The 19,271-nt window shown below is 46.5% G+C and overlaps 1 protein-coding gene and 1 pseudogene across 1 annotated transcript; both read right to left on the reverse strand.

The window, feature by feature from the left end:
• Nucleotides 1–9,977: 9,977 nt before the first annotated feature.
• LOC124646781 (BTB/POZ and MATH domain-containing protein 1-like) lies at nt 9,978–11,051 on the reverse strand. The gene is made up of 2 exons (XM_047186842.1): nt 10,709–11,051; nt 9,978–10,666 (listed from the first exon to the last, which is right to left on the reverse strand). The coding sequence occupies exons 1-2, from the start codon at nt 11,049–11,051 to the stop codon at nt 9,978–9,980; spliced, it is 1,032 nt and encodes a 343-aa protein (XP_047042798.1).
• A 5,666-nt stretch (nt 11,052–16,717) lies between these two features.
• LOC124708711 lies at nt 16,718–18,907 on the reverse strand (annotated as a pseudogene).
• Between the last annotated feature and the right edge of the window lie 364 nt (nt 18,908–19,271).

The following is a 19,271-nucleotide window of genomic DNA, read 5'->3' on the forward strand; positions in this document are numbered from 1 at the left end:
CTTGGTGCTTCGCACGACGATGATGGAGATCATGCCGAAGATGATGGAGATCATGTCCGTGCTTTGGAGATGAAGATCAAAGGCGCAAAGACAAAAGGGCCATATCATATCACATATGAGCTGCATGTGATGTTAATCCTTTTATGCATCTTATTTTGCTTAGATCGCGACGGTAGCATTATAAGATGATCCCTCACTAAAATCTCAAGATAATAAAGTGTTCATCCTTAGTAGCACCGTTATCAAGTCTTGTCGTTTCGAAGCATCTCGTGATGATCGGGTGTGATAGATTCAATAAGTACATACAACGGGTGCAAGGCAGGTTTTGCACATGCGAGATACTAAGGTGGCCTTGACGAGCCTAGCATGTACGGACATGGTCTCGGAACACATGATACCGAAAGGTAGAGCATGAATCATATGGTTGATATGATGAACACTTTGAGTGTTCGCCAATGAAATCACACCTTTTCTCGTGATGATCGGGTTTAGGTGCGGTGGATTTGGTTCGTGTGATCACTAAGACAATGCGAGGACTATTTTTTTGAGTGGGAGTTCATCTAGATTTTTAATTATGTAGAATTAAAATTTGAACTCAATTTGTCATAAACTTAGTCTAAACTATTGCAAATATATGTTGTAGAGATGGCGTCCCCAATCAATTTTAACCGGTTCCTAGAGAAAGAAAAGCTTAAGAGCAACGGTAGCAACTTCACCAGGCTGGTTCCGTCATGTGAGGATCTTCCTCTGCGGCGGAAATCTGCAATATGTGCTTGATGCACCGCTAGGTGACCCTCCTGCGAAGCTGAAACCGATGAAGTAAAAGCTGTTTACGCAACTCGGAAAACTCGGTACTCTCAAGTTCGGTGTGCCATCTTATGCGATCTGGAATCCGATCTTCAAAAACGTTTTGAGCACCACGATCCTCATGAGTTGATGAAAGAGTTGAAGACTATTTTTGAGACTCATGCGGCCGTGGAATGCTATGAAGCATCGAAACAATTTTTCGATTGTATGATGGAAGAAGGCAGCTCCGTTAGTGAGCACATGCTCGCCATGACCGGGCATGCGAAGAAACTCGGTGACTTGGGAATAGTGATTCCTAACGAGTCGAGGGATTAATCGTGTCCTTCAATCATCGCCACCAAGTTACAAGAACTTTGTGATGAACTACAATATGCGAGAACATGAACAAGGAGTTACATGAACTCTTTGGCATGCTAAAAGCTGCTGAGATTGAGATCAAGAAAGAGCACCAAGTGTTGATGGTCAACAAGACCACCGGTTTCAAGAAACAGGGGCAAGTCTAAGGGAAAATTCAAGAAGGGTGGCAAGAAAGCTGCCACGCCTCTGTGAAACCTAAGAACGGCCCTAAGCACGATGCTTTGAGTGCTATTACTTTGCAAGGAGAAGGGACACTTTGGAAGCGTAATTGCTCCAAGTATCGGCTGATCCGAAGAGCGGCCTTGTCAAGAAGAAGAAAGAAGGTATATATGATATACATGTTATAGATGTTCATTTCATTGGTTCTCGTTCTAGTACCGGGTATTTGATACTTGGTTCGGTTGCTCATATTTGTAACTTCGAAACAGGAACTAAAGAATAAACGACAAGCTGTCGAAGGATGAAGTGACGATGCGCGTTGGAAACGGATCCAAGGTCAATGTGATCGCGGTCGGCACACTTCCTCTACATCTACCTTCGGGATTAGTTTTAAGCCTAAATAATTGTTATTATGTACCTGCGTTGAGCATGAACATTATATCTGGATCTTGTTTAATGCAAGACGGTTATTCATTCAAGTCAGAGAATAATGGTTGTTCTATTTTTATGAATAATATCTTTTATGGTCGAGCACCACAAAAGAATGGCTTATTTACGTTAGATCTCGATAGTAGTGATACACATATACATAACATTGATGCTAAGCGAATTAAATTGAATGATAATTCTACTTATATGTAGCACTTGTCGTCTTGGTCATATTGGAGTGAAACGCATGAAGAAACTCCATACTTGATGGATTACTAGAATCACTTGACTTTGAGTCACTTGATAGATGCGAAGCATGTCCGATGGGAAAAATGACTAAGACTCCATTTTACGGTATGATGGAGCGAGCTACTCGACTTATTGGAAATCATACATACCGATGTGTGCGGACCAATGAGCGTAGCATCGTGCGGTGGTTATCGTTATGTTCTAACCTTCACGGATGATCCGAGTAGATATGGGTATATCTATTTCATGAAACATAAATCCGAAACTTTCGAGAAGTTTAAGGAATTCCAAAGTGAAGTAGAAAATCAACGTAACAAGAAGATTAAATTTCTACGATCTGATCGTGGAGGTGAATATCTGAGTTATGAGTTTGGCATGCATTTAAAGAAATGCGGAATACTTTCACAATTGACACCGCAGGAACACCACAGCGAAACGGTGTGTCCGAACGTCGTAATCGAACTCTCTTAGATATGGTTCGTTCTATGATGTCTCTTACTGATTTGCCGTTATCTTTTTGGAGTTATGCATTAGAGACAGCCGCATTCACTTTAAATAGAGCACCATCAAAATCCGTAGAAACGACACCGTATGAATTATGGTTTAATAAGAAACCTAAGCTGTCGTTCTCGAAAGTTTGGGGTTGCGAAGCCTATGTAAAAAGTTACAACCGGACAAGCTAGAACCCAAAGCGGAGAAATGCGTCTTCATAGGATACCCTAAGGAAACTATAGGGTACACTTTCTATCACAGATCCGAAGGCAAAATCTTTGTTGCTAAGAACGGAACCTTTCTTGAGAAAGAATTTCTCACTAAAGAAGTGACTTGGAAGAAAAGTAGAACTCGATGAGATTGATGAATCTATACTCGTTGATCGAGTAGCGCAGATCTAGGAAGTTGTACACTGTACCGCCTACACCGGCAACGAGAGGAAGCAAATGATAATGATCATGAAACTTCGAACGAGGAAACTACTGAACCTCGCGGATCGACAAGGGAACGTACCACTCCTGATTGGTTTGATCCTTGTCTAAATGTCATGATTGTGGATAACAATGATGAGGACCCTGCGACGTATGAAGAAGCGATGATGAGCCCGATTCCAACAAATGGCAAGAAGCCATGAAATCCGAAATGGGATCCATGTATGATAACAAAGTTTGGACTTTGGTAGACTTACACGAGAGCCGAAAGGCTGTCGAGAATAAATGGATCTTCAAGAGAAAAACAGATGCTTGATGGTAATATTCACGTCTATAAAGCTCGACTTGTCGCAAAGGGTTTCAGACAAATTCAAGGAGTTGACTACGATGAGACTTTCTCACCGGTAGCGAAGCTAAAATCTGTGAGGATTTTGTTAGCAATAGCTGCATTTTTCGATTATGAGATTTGGCGGATGGATGTCAAAACGGCGTTCCTTAATGGAGACATTGAGGAAGAGTTGTATATGGTACAACCCAAAGGTTTTGTCGATCCTAAAAATGCTTGACAAAGTATGCAAACTTCAGCGTTCAATCTATGGACTGAAGCAAGCATCAAGAAGTTGGAGCCGACGCTTTGATAAGGTGATCAAAGACTTCGGGTTTATACGAGTGTCATGGAGAGGCTCGTATTTACAAGAAAGTGAGTGGGAGCTCTGTAGCATTCTTGATATTATATGTAGATGACATATTATTGATCGGGAATGATATAGAACTATTAAGCGAGTGTTAAGGGTTATTTGAATAATAGTTTTTCAATGGAAGACCTTGGTGAAGCATCATATATATTAGGCATCAAGATTTATAGAGATAGATCAAGACGCCTAATAGGGCTATCACAGAGTACATATCTGGACAAGATTCTAAAGAAATTTAGAATGGACGAAAGTAAGAAAGGGTTCTTACCTATGTTACCGAGCAAGGTATTGAGTAAGACTCAAGGACCGGCTACGGCGAAGAAAGAGAAAGGATGAATAATATCCCCTATGCCTCGGCGATAGGATCTATCATGTATGCCATGCTATGTACTAGACCAGGATATAGCACATGCTTGTTAGTTTGACTAGCGAGATATCAAAGTGATCCAGGAATGGAACATCTGGACAGCGGTCAAGAATATCCTGAAGTACTTGAAAAGAACTAAGGATATGTTTCTTTGTTATGGAGGTGACCAAGAGCTCGTTGTAAGCGGTTACACCGATGCAAGTTGGAACACCGATCACGATGACTCTAAGTCACAATCGGGTGCGTGTTTATATTGAATGGTGCTTTGCGATAAGTGGGCAAGCTCGAAGCGGTGCACGGTGGCGAAGTCTTCAACGGAATCAGAGTACATAGCGGCTTCGAGGCTTCATCGAAGCGGTATGGATGAAGAGGTTCATTGTAGAGCTCGGTGTGGTTCCTAGTGCATTGGACCCATTAATCATTTCTTGTGATAACATGGGTGCCATCGCCAATGCACAAGAACCAAGGTCACACAAGAGGCTGAAGCATATCAAGCTGCGTTACCACTCGATTCGCGAGTACATCGAAGATGGAGAAGTAAAGATTTGCAAAGTACACACCTGATCCGAATGTAGCAGATCCGTTGACTAAAGCTCTCCCTAGGGCAAAGCATGACCAACACCAGAATGCCATGGGTGTTAGGTATATTACTATGTAATCTAGATTATTGACTCTAGTGCAAGTGGGAGGCTGAAGGAGATATGCCCTAGAGGCAATAATAAAGTGGTTATTATTTATATCTTTATGTTTATGATAAATGTTTATATATCATGCTAGAATTGTATTAACCGAAACATTAGTACATGTGTGATATGTAGACAACAAGAAGTCCCTAGTATGCCTCTTAAACTAGCTTGTTGATTAATGGATGATTAGTTTCATAATCATGAACATTGGATGTTATTAATAACAAGGTTATATCATTATATGAATGATGTAATGGACACACCCAATTAAGCGTAGCATAAGATCTCGTCATTAAGTTATTTGCTATAAGCTTTCGATTCATAGTTACCTAGTCCTTATGACCATGAGATCATGTAAATCACTTATACTTGGAAAGGTACTTTGATTACACCAAACACCACTGCGTAAATGGGTGGCTATAAAGGTGGGATTAAGTATCCGGAAAGTATGAGTTGAGGCATATGGATCAATAGTGGGATTTGTCCATCCCGATGACGGATAGATATACTCCGGGCCCTCTCGGTGGAATGTCGTCTAATGTCTTGCAAGCATATGAATGAGTTCATAAGAGACCACATACCACGGTACGAGTAAAGAGTACTTGTCGGGAGACGAGGTTGAACAAGGTATAGAGTGATACCAGAAGATCAAACCTCGGACAAGTAAAATATCGCGAGACAAAGGGAATTGGTAATGTATGTGAATGGTTCATTCGATCACTAAAGTCATCGTTGAATATGTGGGAGCCATTATGGATCTCCGGATCCCGCTATTGGTTATTGGTCAGAGTGAGTACTCAACCATGTCCGCATAGTTCTCGAACCGTAGGGTGACACACTTAAAGTTGGATGTTGAAATGGTAGTTCTTGAATATGGTATGAAGTTGGAATATTTGTTCGGAGTCCCGGATGTGATCCCGGACATCACGAGGAGTTCCGGAATGGTCCGGAGAATAAGATTCATATATAGGATGTCATTTTATGTGAATAAAATGTCGCGGAAGGTTCTATGGAAGGTTCTAGAAGGTTCTAGAAAAGTCCGGAAGAAACCACCAAGGAAGGTGGAGTCCACAAGGGACTCCACCTCCATGGCCGGCCAGCCCTAGTGGGGGTGGAGTCCCAAGTGGACTCCACCATAGGGGGCCGGCCACCCCCACATGGGAGGTGGGAATCCCACCTTTGGGTGGGAGTCCTAGTTGGGCTAGGTTTGCCCCCTCCTATGGAAGGTTTTGGTTTCGGGTCTTATTCGAAGACTTGGACACCAACACTTGGGATCCACCTATATAATGAGGGGCCAAGGGAGGGGGCCGGCCAACCCAAAAGACCATAGCTTGGCCGCCCCCCTTGAGTGGCCGGCCACCCCCTCCCAAACCCTAGCTTTGCTCCTCCACTTCATATTGCCCGGTTTGCTTAGCGAAGCTCCGCCGGACTTCTACACCGCCACCGACACCACGCCGTCGTCGTTGTCGGATTCAAGAGGAGCTACTACTTCCGCTGCCCGCCGGAACGGGAGGTGGACGTCGTCTTCATCAACAACCGAACGTGTGGCCGAGTACGGAGGTGCTGCCCGTTCGTGGCGCCGGAACCGATCGTGATCAAGATCTTCTACGCGCTTTTGCAAGCGGCAAGTGAACGTCTACCGCAGCAACAAGAGCCTCATCTTGTAGGCTTTGGAATCTCTTCAAGGGTGAGACTCGATACCCCTCGTTGCTACCGTCTTCTAGATTGCATCTTGGCTTGGATTGCGTGTTCGCGGTAGGAAAATTTTTGTTTTCTATGCAACGTTATCCTACACGGCTGATATGAAGTACCCGAGTACTTGTCCTCCTGGCACTCCAAAGAAACACTTCTTGGGATTTAGCTTAATTTTGTATCTGTCCAGATTGTCAAAGGTCTCTCGCAAGTCATCGATGAGTGTGGCTGCGTGCTTTGTTTTCACCACGATATCATCGATGTAGACTTCAATGTTTCTTCCAATCTGCTCCGCGAGGCAGGCTTGCATGCAGCGTTGATAAGTAGCCCCTGCATTTTTTAACCCGAAGGTCATGACGTTGTAGCAGAAAACGTCGTGTGGAGTGATGAACGCGGTTAGCTCCTGGTCCTCCTTCTTCAGTTTGATCTGGTTGTACCCGGAGTACGCATCGAGGAAAGAGAGACGATCGCATCCGGCTGTAGAATCGACTATCTGATCTATTCGAGGCAATGGGAAATGATCTTTCGGGCAGTGTTTGTTAAGGCCAGTGTAATCGATGCACATGCGAAGGGCGGTTGTGTCCTTTTTTGGCACCATGACTGGGTTAGCCACCCATTCAGATTCCTTAAGCTCTCGGATGAATCCCGCCTTGCGGAGCCGATTAACTTCTTCACCGATTGCTCTTCTTTTGGGTTCAGAGAATCGTCGCATCGACTGCTGTACTGGCTTGGCTGTCGGGTCAACATTTAGGGCGTGCTCAGCGAGTTCCCTGGGGATACCTGGCATGTCGGATGGTTCCCATGCAAATATCTCCCAGCGCTCACGGAGGAACTCGATGAGCGCGCTTTCCTATGCGACATCTAGGTCAGCCGAGGTGTTGACCGTTTTCTTCGGATCGGTAGGGTGCACCTGCAGTTTCTTAGTTTCCTTTGCGCTATCGAACTCATCGGATCTTGCGTTTCGATTGTCGGCTGGTGGCTGTGTGTGATCTGTAATGGCGTCGATCGCGTTGAGTTCTTCCTTGGCTCCAAATTTCGAGGCGATCTTCTGAAATTCCCTGTCGCAGTTGTCTGACCGAGCGAAGCTGCCGTGAACGGTTATTGGGGTCCCGTTGTTGCCTGGCATCTTTAGCTTCAGGTATGCATAATGAGGCACGGCCATGAATTTGGCAAACGCAGGTCTGCCGAGGATGGCGTGGTACTGAGATTCCCGCCGACTACCTCGAACTCAATCCTTTCTTTCCTGAAATTATCGGGCGTGCCGAAGACTACGTCCAATGATGTTTTACCCAGCGAGTAGGCGGGTCGAGTCGGTATAATGCCGTGGAACCCTGTGTCGGATTCTTTTAGCATGTCGACTGTTAGACCTATTGCCCTCATTGTGCTGGCGAATAACAGGTTCAGGCCGCTTCCACCGTCCATAAATACTTTGCCCATATTGTATCCTCCAATCTGTGCTTCCAGAACGAGGGCCGCGTGACCGGGCCTTGGGACGGCCTTCGGGTGATCCGCCTTGCTGAAGGTGATGCTCTGATCTGACCAATCGATAAAATCCGGCGTATCAACCATGGCAACTTTCGCGTATTTTACTTCTCGGGAGAACTTTTTCATTTCTCTTTTCGAAAAGCTGGTTTTGTGGATCATGTTGATCTGTCCACGTAGTGCTGGGAATGCCTCAACTGGTTCATATTCATTTTTTTTCATTGGCTCGTATGGTTCTGGTACATATGGCTCTGGCTGATGACCATAGGACCTCGCCTTCTCTTCCATTATGCGAACTCTCGATGTGGCTTCAGCTCTAAGATCGTCGCAGAACTGCCGAATCTCAAGGAAGTGTCGGCAGTTCCTTAACAGATGGCTGGACTTCTCCCGACCATCCTTAGGATCGAAATAAGAGTGGAGATAACACGGTGCTTCAAGCTGCTCTGTAGCTGAGAGGTGTGGAGAACGGGTGCGCCCTCTAATTGATGACATGTCATAGCATTGAGAGTGGGCTGCTGTTTGGCCTTCCTCTTCACGGTGCGAACTCCTTCGTCTCTTTCTTTGTCCAGCCGTGGCGTCGAGATTTTCCCGGTTGCTCTCTCGCATATTTCTGGGCGAAGCCTTTAGGGTTGCTGCCGAAGGGACACCTTCCTGGGACGCGCCGGCCCCGGGGAGGCGGAGAAAACCTCCGGAGTCGACGACGAAGTGGACGCCACCGAAAACAGCTTCCGTGTTGCGAGATGTTGCCATAAAGTTCGAGTGAAGCTCTTCGCGGTGCGGTACAAATTCGAAGGATCCGCAGCGGATCGGTGACTCGAGTAAGAACGCCGCGGACGTAACTGGTGCTGCCGATGACCTGCCTTGTGCCGACAGGTTTCCCACAGACGGAGCCAATTGTCGAGGGTACTCCTCGCCAATGCCCTCCGATAGGGGCTTAGGGTTGACGGAATCCTGCAAGCTGACACGAGACATCGGTTCACAGACAAGCGGGAAGAGCGATTTACCCAGGTTCGGGGCCCTCGATGAGGTAAAACCCTTACGTCCTGCCTGTCTGTTCTTGATTATGATGATAATGGGTTACAATGGGGTGCCGAATAGTTCGGCTGAGATCTCGTCGAGATGGCTATTGCTATGATGACCTAGCTCTAAGCTTTTTTCGGCTAAGATTGCTAAGATCGATTCCGTCCCTCGGCAGCCCCTCTCCTGGCCTTTATATAGGAGGCCAGGTCTCAAGGGTCTTAACCGAGTACGACTAGGTTTACAGTAGTTTAGATCCAATCTTTCCTTGTTTGTTCGCTTCCTTGTCTTGCCTGCCAAAGAATCTTCTAGTGCGCCGACCTAGTGGCCCATCTCACCTTCAGGTATCTTCATGGGCCTCCAATTTATCAATACCAGATAGGGCAATACTGGTTACCCGAAGGGTAATGCCCACGTCATTCGGTTTGCTCCGTCGGCCCCTACAAATACAGGCAAACGGAGTGAACCGAACGCAACCTGAAAAAATATTTTCAGTTTTGTCTCGTTTACGGTCACTGGTCGGCGCTCTTTTTCGGCCCGAACCCGTAAACTGACGGTTATTTTCCGGTTTTGAGCTTTTTACGGGCTCTGCTAGAGATGCTCTTACTTTGCTATTTAGCTAGGATCGACCAAGAAACTGGAGAATTAGATGTTCGACGGTGCGGCTACTGAATTAAATCTATGCTTCTTTTGTTGTGCGGTTTGGTGAATCACTTTCTTTTGTTGTGCGGTCTTGGAATACATGCGCTTCATGAGTCTAGTAGGTTTATCCGTAGCAAAAATGTCCACGAGTCTAGCATTATAAATGACCAAAGTGCATGCCAGGCAATAAAACATGATACAAGATACGAGTATGTTGTATTCATTACGAATGGAAGTTCACGCCATAGTAACTTACGTTTGAAAACATCAGCGGAACATAAAACATGAGCAAATGAGAAAACCAACCAGATTTATGCAAAACATAAATATACGTTGTTACAATTTGCGTCTTAAATTGCGTCTATTATAAGTGAAGTTCTTTTGAAATGGAAAGGGCCTTCGATCTATCTAAAAAAAAAACTACTCCGTACTGAAAAAAGTGAGGCAGATCTAGTGCTTTGCCATATTTAGGTTATACGATCTCAAAACCACGGTTTGAGACGGCTGCTTCCAGATTAGCAGGGTCAGCCAGGAACTCCATGCAAGCCTCCTTGAGCATGCGGCAACTGTGCTGGTCCGCAAACGCTAGCGTGGCGCCCACCGATTTCACGTCGATGTGCCCGCACAACATATCCTCGCAGATCAGCTTCAGTCTCTCCAGCTTGTACCTGTCCGCTGCGAGCAGCAGCGGCTTCGCCATGGTTGTCGCGAGAGTCTCCTGCCTCTCCACCATCTCCTTGGGCAGCGCGTCGGTGTAGATGAAGTGGATGAGGGCCTTGAATACTCCGGCGTCCATGTTGTCAACGCGTATCCTCGACGACAAGGCTGCAGACGACTGGAGGAGCTCCGCCTTGAAGACGGGTGATCGCGCGGCGAGCATCCACCTGTGCGCGGGAAACGTTTCCCCGCCGACCTCGATCTTCACGTCCACTCCTTCCTTGGACTCCCAGAGAACCTCGGTGAGCTGGCGGTGCAGATCGGACGGCGGCACCACGCAACCGGCGCGGTAGTCGGTGGTGCGCGTGTCGAGCACGGTGACGTCGCATAGGATGGAGAGGCAGCCGTCCTTGAGGTACTCCTCCTCGTCCAGGTCTTGAACCCTCACGAAGTCTTCCCAGCCAAACCTGAGATTAACGTCGCTCGAGAAGTTTTGCGCGTCGCCTTGAGTCTCACCATCGGTTATGTTTGATGATTGGATCTTGCCATCGGTGCACAACGGCCTCCCTGCGTGGTCAAGGATGCTCATGTGGAAATCCGCCGTGGCGTCGCCGGTCTTGTCATGGCTGGCATGTTTGAGGTAAAGGGAGATGGAGCCTTCGTTCCCGTCTTCGCCGTTCGGGTAGCAGTGGATGCTCCAGTCGTGGCCGCCGACGCTGAACGTGCCCGACTTGATAAAAGTGTCGTTGGCGACCATGTTCTGGAGGCGTTTGTACTGTTGGATCCTGAACAGGTAGGAGCCGGTAATCGTCTTTGTGCAGAGGGTGCCGGCGGAGAGGTGCTTCCGGCCGGCGGCGCGGAGGGTGGACATCAGCGCTGACATAGACATGATGTTTAGATCGGATTGATCGATCGATAGGATCTATGTATACGTATGGAGATGCAATCTAAGGAAAATAAGGGTTTGCGGTTCTTATATCGTCATCAAGTACTGTATGGAAAATTAGGTCTCTGATGATCAAACTAATTGTAGGCAGGCCCATCTTGGATATCCAGATTACGCACCATCCGGCCCAAATTTCAGCCAACTAGGAATTTCAGAGATTTGAATCCTTTAAAATTTATATACATTGCTTTCCTATACTACAATCTACAATTCCATAGAATTTCTAGCAACAGGGCAGACCTCTTCAAAACTTTCCTACGAACAAATGATTTCTGAAACTAATTCATTGCTTTTTTATTCTTGTACGATTTCACATGCTATGACATAACGTTCCTGCATTTATCCTATTCATATGCTTTTAAAATACTTTGAATCAAACAAGTTCTAAGCGGAAAAATGGATTCCTCCATCAAACAGGAATAAATTGGATTACTGGCAAAGTTGAGGGGAGTTCAGCTACGAAGGAGGCATCAAAATTTACCTTCGCATATCCTGGAGGTCGCAGCTCCCACTTGGTGTACAGGTGATGGCGCCGTGGTGCTCATTTTTGGCTCCGGCGTGAAGTCCGATTAGGAAGCATAGCCAACGAGGGGCATTTCTGCTCTTTTTTTAAGGACATGTCCTAGAAGAAATATCTAGCACATAGAAGAAGAGGCTGATGGCCATCGAATATGACACAAGTGTCACAACAAACACCACACATCGCTTACAAAGCCAACCAATCTAGATACACGTACAACAAGAAGGCATAGAGTGGAATTGTTGTGCATGACAACTTGGAAGATATGATATGAGGTCAGGACTATGGTACTAAAACGTGGAAAATCCAGTGACTATCGAAGCCTATGCAACCACATATGTGGTGCAAGTGGCACTCGAAAGAGGCTGCACAAAAACAATCATAGAGTGTGTCCAAGTGGTCTTCAAGTTATATGAGAAAGATAGAGAAGGAAGGTTGGAGATCTCAAGGAACTCAGTGGGTTGTTTTCTAGCTTTGCTCTTAGTTATATTACTCCAGGAGATACTAATAATGAGGCAGCTCATTTATGTGCTAGGCGAGGGAGTGCGGACAGAAAATTGTGTGTGTGGCTCAGCTACATGCTAGACATTATTGGCTTTGTCTTGCAAAGTGACTATAACCCTATGACCTATTAATGAAGCTTTGTAATTTACAAAAAAAAACTACTATAAATTAGTCGTTCGTTCATCCATTTCTTAATGGAATACATATGTTCTTCCTCGAAAGGAAAAATGAGTTTACATTACTTACATAAGCCACTAAGAATAGTTGTACTCCATCTCATTCATGACATCACGAGATATGAAACATGCCCTAGCTGCTAAACTATGAGCTGCTTGGTTTGCTTCCCTAGGATAATGTTAAAAGTGTACTTTCGTTGAACTACTACAACAACTACACGTTTGAGGCCACCATCACATGGTATTTTTGTTGCAAACATTTTACCGTTTTGTTGGCATAGATGATGATTTTTTATTGCAAATAAATTTGCAGCGAACAAGTTCTTTCTTAGACAATTTTATTATTATTGCAAATACATGGTTTTTATTGTAATTATTCAAAAATTATTGTAATCATTGGTATTTTTTGTTACAAATCAATGTGGCAAAAAAAACTACTACGAATTAGTAGATGCGCTTATAATGAGGCGGCTCATTTATATGCTAGGCGAGAGAGTGCGGACACAAAATCATGTATGTTGCTAGTTATATGTCGGACTCACTTGGCTCTATCTTGCAAAGCGACTGTCGTAACCATATGACCTATTAATGAAGCTTTGTAATTCACAAAAAATAAGAAACTACTATAAATTAGTCGGTGGTTCATACGTTTGTTAATGGAAGACATGTGTTGTGCCTCCAAAGAAAAAATGACTTTACATTACTTACATAAGCCACTGAGAAAAGTCGTACCCCATCCTCCGTGACATCATGAGATATGAAACATTCCCTAGCTGTGCAAGTATGGGCTGCCTGGTTTGCTTCCCTATGGCAATGTGAAAAGCGGTACTTTCATTGACCTACTACAAGAATTACACGGTTGAGGCCGATGTGACCAAGACTCACCTGTGATGGATGGCATCCAACACCCCTAAAAAGTTCAAGTGTACCAAAACCCGGACATGCCCCATCTCTTATTCCCATTTTCAAATCACCATTTAATTAGTACCACACAGGCAAACATCATTGGTTACACCCATCACTAAGAGACAAAAGCAATTTTTGCAAGCATTAAGCTGTTGTCTCTTATGAATTCGACTATTTATAGAGAAATAAGAGCATGGTATGCAGTACAATTATATCTTATTGTCATCTCTTGCAATTAGCGATAGCATGCATATAAAAATATATGAGATCTAATTTTTTTCATTCTTTTTTCTATCTTCCAAGTGAGCAAACATCCAATGTGCCATTGCAAGGAGAGCATCCATGTACGCAACTTTAGTTTATCTCTAACAGTTAATGTTTATACACCTCTAGAATATGTGAAGATTAAGCTTTAATTAGAATATGTGTAGACAAAAAACTAAAGTTGTAAGAAATCGTCTGATTGTTAAGAAAGGGCACACCCTTTTCCCATTTATGTTTCACAAGTCAGAAATTACTACATTGCGTCTTTAAGATATCAGGAAAATTTCAGAAAAAATCTATTGCACACGATCTTATAGATATGATTGAGATTTAAGAAGATTTCACATAATCCAGAGTGATTTGGAAGGAAATTGGGTACTGGAGCCGAATCACTATCGGATTTTGATCTCGTGCGACCAGAAAATCAGTATTCCTATGCACGCAAAAGATTAGTAATCGATTAAACCGCCGATGCAATATCTCAGACGAGTTGGATTTAATAATAGAAACTTGGAATTGCATTCGTATAGAGCATCGCCAACTATTATCCTAGTGTAAATTCAGATACAGAGAACTCGTTTACATTAGCTGGCCATGGTTTTGGATGGTCAAAAATCTTGCACTTAATATTCCGGCCCGACGCTATTAATTGTGTGCAATTATGGCGGATTTTGAATTTGACCGTGTACGTTGGTCTCTGTTTGGGCCTATAAATACACGCTCCATCAGCAGGAGAAGCACAGTCGTCGAGTACAAGGGTATTGCAAAGGCTAGTATCACATTAGAAGTAGCTAGGTATTAAGCACGATCGACATTTTTTGTGAGGGTTTAATCCGAGGGAAGATCCATCGATGATGGTTACTAGGAGGGCGCTGCTTGTAGTTGCCATGGCAGGGGTTTTGGCAGTCATGCCAGGGTGCGAAACGGCACAGCACGACTATGCCGTCGCCCTCTCCAAGTCGCTGCTCTACTTCGAGGCGCAGCGCTCCGGCAGGCTGCCGCCGACCCAGCGCGTCCGGTGGCGCGGCCACTCCGCCCTCAACGACGGCGCCGACCACGGCGTAAGAACGTCCTCCATTCATCGGTGTTCTGTCAATTTCCATGCATGTATGATCCTGGCAATGGTGATGACGTCTAATTAATGTGCATGCAGGTGGATCTCACCGGCGGCTACTATGACTCCGGCGACAACGTCAAGTTCGGGCTTCCCATGGCGTTCACGGTGACGATGCTGTCGTGGGTGGTGGTGGAGCATGGGACCCGACTGGCGGCGGCGGGGGAGCTGGGCCACACGCTGGAGGCTGTCCGGTGGGGCGCCGACTACCTGGCCAGGGCGCACGCCGCCCCCGACACGCTCTACGTGCAGGTCGGCGACGGCGACTCCGACCACAAGTGCTGGGAGCGGCCGGAGGACATGGACACGCCTCGGAATTCCTACATGGTGAACCCGTCCAACCCGGGCTCCGACGTCGCCGCCGAGACAGCGGCGGCGCTGGCCGCAGCCGCGGTGGTGTTCTCAACGCCGGCGCCGGGCGGTGATCGGCAGTACGCGTCGACACTTCTGACGCACGCGAAACAGGTGCACAATACTTACTTACATGCAGACAGGCTTGTAAATGTTTTGGGCACGTATGCATAAATGCAGTGTATTTTGAAAGTTTATTACAGTGTCTTAATTACTCTTTTATTTCCATGTTTATTGCTGAGTATCTTCATTTTGACCACATAACTGTCTACATTTTCAAATCTCGCCATGCTCTACTACTACCGCATATTTGTACGCGTGTATATGGATGCACAGGCTTACTTACATGCAGACAGGTGCACAATAGTACTTACTTACATGCAGATAAATGTTTTGGGCACGTATGCATAAATGCAGAGTATTGTGTTTTTTTGTAAGTTTATTACAGTATCTTAATTATTCTTTTATTTGCATGTTCATTGCTGAGTATCTTCATTTTGACCACATAACTGTCTACATTTTTAAATTTCACCATACTATGACCGCATATTTGGACGACTACCACATAACAGCAGACAGCTCAGCTTGGACGGTTGCTATGTGCACCATTAATTTTGTTGACTGAATTTATTTGGCATATCTTTTCATAAAATCGTGTTCGTATTATGATTGAGAACTAATGTTAAACTATTGCTTGAATGGTTGACATACATTTGAGCACAAGAACCACCGTGGGAATTGCTACTGTACCTGCTAACTTTGTGATTCATCTGCTTTTCCACAGTTGTTTGAGTTCGCCAAGAACCACCGTGGCCTCTACCAGAACAGCGTGCCGTCAGTCAGAAGCTTCTACAGCAGCAGCGGCGACGAGGTAGCAAACCACTAAATTTGTAACAAAACATAAGTGAATTCCTCGTAAATTTTTAATCAACATTCAAATAAGTAACAATCTTTTAAAAGGAAAAAAACTAAAATTCCCTTTGGGTCGCTGGAAATGGAACAGGACGAGCTGCTGTGGGCGGCTGTCTGGCTGTACATCGCCACCGGCGACCAGGAGTACAAGGGCTACATCGCCGGCGCCAACAACCTTGGCTGGGTGCCGCAGTCGTTGGGCTGGGACAACAAGTTCATCGGTGCCGAGGCACTAGTCGCCAAGGCAAGATACATATGTACCATTATTAATGAACCGCAAATTTCCAATGTCAAAAAACTGATAATAATTAACTTAACTGGTCGGCCATCTTGCAGCTCGTCCTTCAAGGGAAGCTGCCCAACGACGGCCACCACGGCGAGATGAAGAGCAACGTGGAGAAGTTCCTGTGCAACGTGGTGCAGCACGGCGACGGCAGCAGCGGCAGGCTCACCCCAGGCGGCATGCTCTACGTACAGCAATGGGAAAACAACCAGGCCCTCACGTCGGCGATGTTCGTCCTCGTCACGTATGCCGACTACCTGGCGGCGGCGAGGGCCTCGCTCCAGTGCGGCGGCGTGAGCCTGGCGCCGACGCAGCTCGTCTCCTTCGCGCGGGCACAGGTGGACTACCTGCTGGGGAAGAACCCGATGAGGATGAGCTACATGGTCGGGTTCGGAAACAGGTACCCGCAGCAGCCTCACCACCGGGGCGCGTCGCTGCCATCCATCAACGCCAACCCTGGGAAGATCACCTGCAATGAAGGATCGAGCTACTTCCAGAGGCCAGGACCCAACTCCAATGTGATCGATGGCGCCATCGTCGGAGGGCCTGACGCCAACGACCATTACAATGACACTCGGGGAAATTACGTGCAAGGTGAGCCATCAACCTACGGCGTCGCACCCATCATCGGAGTTCTGGCAAGGCTTCTGCACAGATGATATTGTCATGCTCCTGTCTTCAGTCCACAGATGAGAAATACCATCATTGTTGTAGTTTGGACGATTAAGTCATCCAATAAAATGCTTGCACCAAGAACAACACAATAGTCAAACATGACTTTTATTCACCCCCCAAATTTTGAAAGAGACTTCAACGTAACAACAGCCAAGCATGACATTGTCTCCTTCCAAATTTTCCAAAGGAACTTCAACATCTAGAACTCATTATATTTTTCGCTTACACTAAGAGGTAGGGGCTTCAGGAATCAAGAGCAGATAGACAGTACCTTATCACCTCTGCAGCTTGCTCCAGCTCCTTTTCTGAGATGATAAGCGGCGGCACAAGCCTAACGACATTGCCTTTCCCAGCCGTCAGCAAAAAGACACCAGCGTCCAAGCACGCATCGACTAAAGGACCAGCCGGCACGTCGAGCTCAATGCCAACAATGAGACCAATCCCCCGGATCTCTTTGACGTGAGAATTTCCACTCAGCTTGGTCTTGAGCAGCTGCTCCTTTGTTGCTCACCGCTGCCAGGAAGCCAGGTTTCTGGATCTTGTCCAGCACGGTTAATGCAGCCCGGCACACAAAAGGGCTTCCACCGAATGTGGTACCATGGTCTCCGTAGTTTATGGCTACAGAAATCTTTTCCTTGACCAATACTATACCAATAGGAAGGCCATTGGCCAGTGGCTTCGCCAAGGACATCATATCCGGCTCTACTCCAAAAATCTCATAGGCCCAAAGGTACCCTGTGCGCCCCAGACCACATTGCACCTGCGTTTCAGACAGTGGATTAGATGGTCTCCACCTTTTGGATTGAAAAAAAAGCTGAACTGAATCTTACAATGCAATCCTAAATCCTTACTGTTGAACTACCAATTAGTATTTCGGTTATTCAAACAAATATGAAAATGCTGGCTCTCGTGTCGTCCCCTACTAGCTGATAATTCATGGGGACAGTGACTAGAGAAATTTGACCGAAGGCGTGCATGCAAATTGAGTCCTTGCTCAATCCCAAAACAGAGGTTTAAGGTTTCAAGTTTTACAATGCACTACAAATTCTACACTTGCCAGTTTTTCTATGCACTCCACAATATGAAGAACATGGATGAGTAAAAAAGGTAAAGGTCTATCATACCTCATCAAAGACAAGGAGAGCACCAGCCTCATCGCAAGCCTCCCGCAGCCCCTGCAAGAACTCCTTGGTGGCAGTGTGAATCCCACCATCACCTTGCACGGGCTCGACAAACACGGCCGCAATCTTCCCCGACTGAATCACCTTCTTGGCCTCCTCCAAATTGCCGTACTCCACGAATGTCGAGCCAGGCATGACCGGTTCAAAGGGCTCCCGGTACTGCACCTTGCTGGTCAGCGCGAGCGAGCCCATGGTCCGGCCGTGGAAGCAGTTGGTGAAGCACACGAATTCCGTGGGCGCATCACCGTCGGGGCACATGACCCGCTGGTACTTCCTGGCGAACTTGATGGCCGCCTCGTTGGCCTCGGTGCCAGAGTTGGCGAAGAAGGCGCGGTCAGCGAAGGAGGCCTCCACGAGCCGCTTAGCGAGCTCCACCTGCGAGCAAGAAAGCTGGTTGAGATGGAGAGGTGGTGGCTGGAACATGAACTTGGCAAGCATAAGGTCGAACACTTTGCGGACACTGTAGTAGGAATTGGGGTTAAGGTGAGCGAGGAGGGGCGTTGTACTGTACCTGGGGGACGGTGTAGCCGACGTTGCTAGCGTGGACGAGGCGCTTGTACTGGTCAATGCTGGCGTCGACAAGGTCGGGGTCGCAATGGCCGAGGGAGTTCACGGCCAGGCCCGCGGTCATGTCGAGGTACTCGCGCCCGTCGATATCGTAGAGCTTGCAGCCGCGCCCCGCCACGAAGACGACGCGGGCGCCGCGCTTGTAGGTGCCCACCATGTACCTGGCCTCGTCCTCCACGACGGCCCGGCTCGCCGCGGACAGCTCCCCGGTCCACGCGGCCGTTGGAGCCGGCACCGGGGTCGCAAGGCAAGCGGAGACGCGCGCCCGCCGGGACGATGGGAGCATCGCGGCGGCCGCCGGCTTGACAACGGGCGCGACGGCGAAGAAGGATTGGAGCGAGTTCATGGAGGATTCGAGGTGGATGCGAGAGAGATTTTTTTGATTAAAATTTTAACTTTTAAAATTTCCAAATGCATAAACGCGCGCTCTGAGCTTTCTTCAATTACTAGCGCCGCTAGCTGTCAGAAGCGACGCATGCATCGCGTTTCTTTTCCCACGCTTCTGATTTGCCCGGCGATATTTGATGATTTGCCACACTTTCCTGAAATTTGATTATTTGGCACCACATATCAAACATAGGGTATGTGTGTCAAATAATTGAGGAGCAAATCACTGATTAGCATGATGACAATATATACAAGTGTTTTGCCGCAATTTTGAAATCACTCAAATAAGTATAAAAAATAAATAAACGAAGACTGAGATTTCT

The sequence above is a fragment of the Lolium rigidum genome, chromosome 4 (genome assembly GCF_022539505.1).
Source record: "Lolium rigidum isolate FL_2022 chromosome 4, APGP_CSIRO_Lrig_0.1, whole genome shotgun sequence".
Taxonomy (NCBI): domain Eukaryota; kingdom Viridiplantae; phylum Streptophyta; class Magnoliopsida; order Poales; family Poaceae; genus Lolium; species Lolium rigidum.

Bases quoted from the DNA above. Each gene is read 5' to 3' on its own strand.
- LOC124646781 (XM_047186842.1), bottom strand. From the start codon at position 11,051: ATGTCTATGTCAGCGCTGATGTCCACCCTCCGCGCCGCCGGCCGGAAG. The intron at 10,667-10,708 runs GCAAGATCCAAT...GTGAGACTCAAG, and splicing joins GAGGCCGTTGTGCACCGATG to GCGACGCGCAAAACTTCTCG.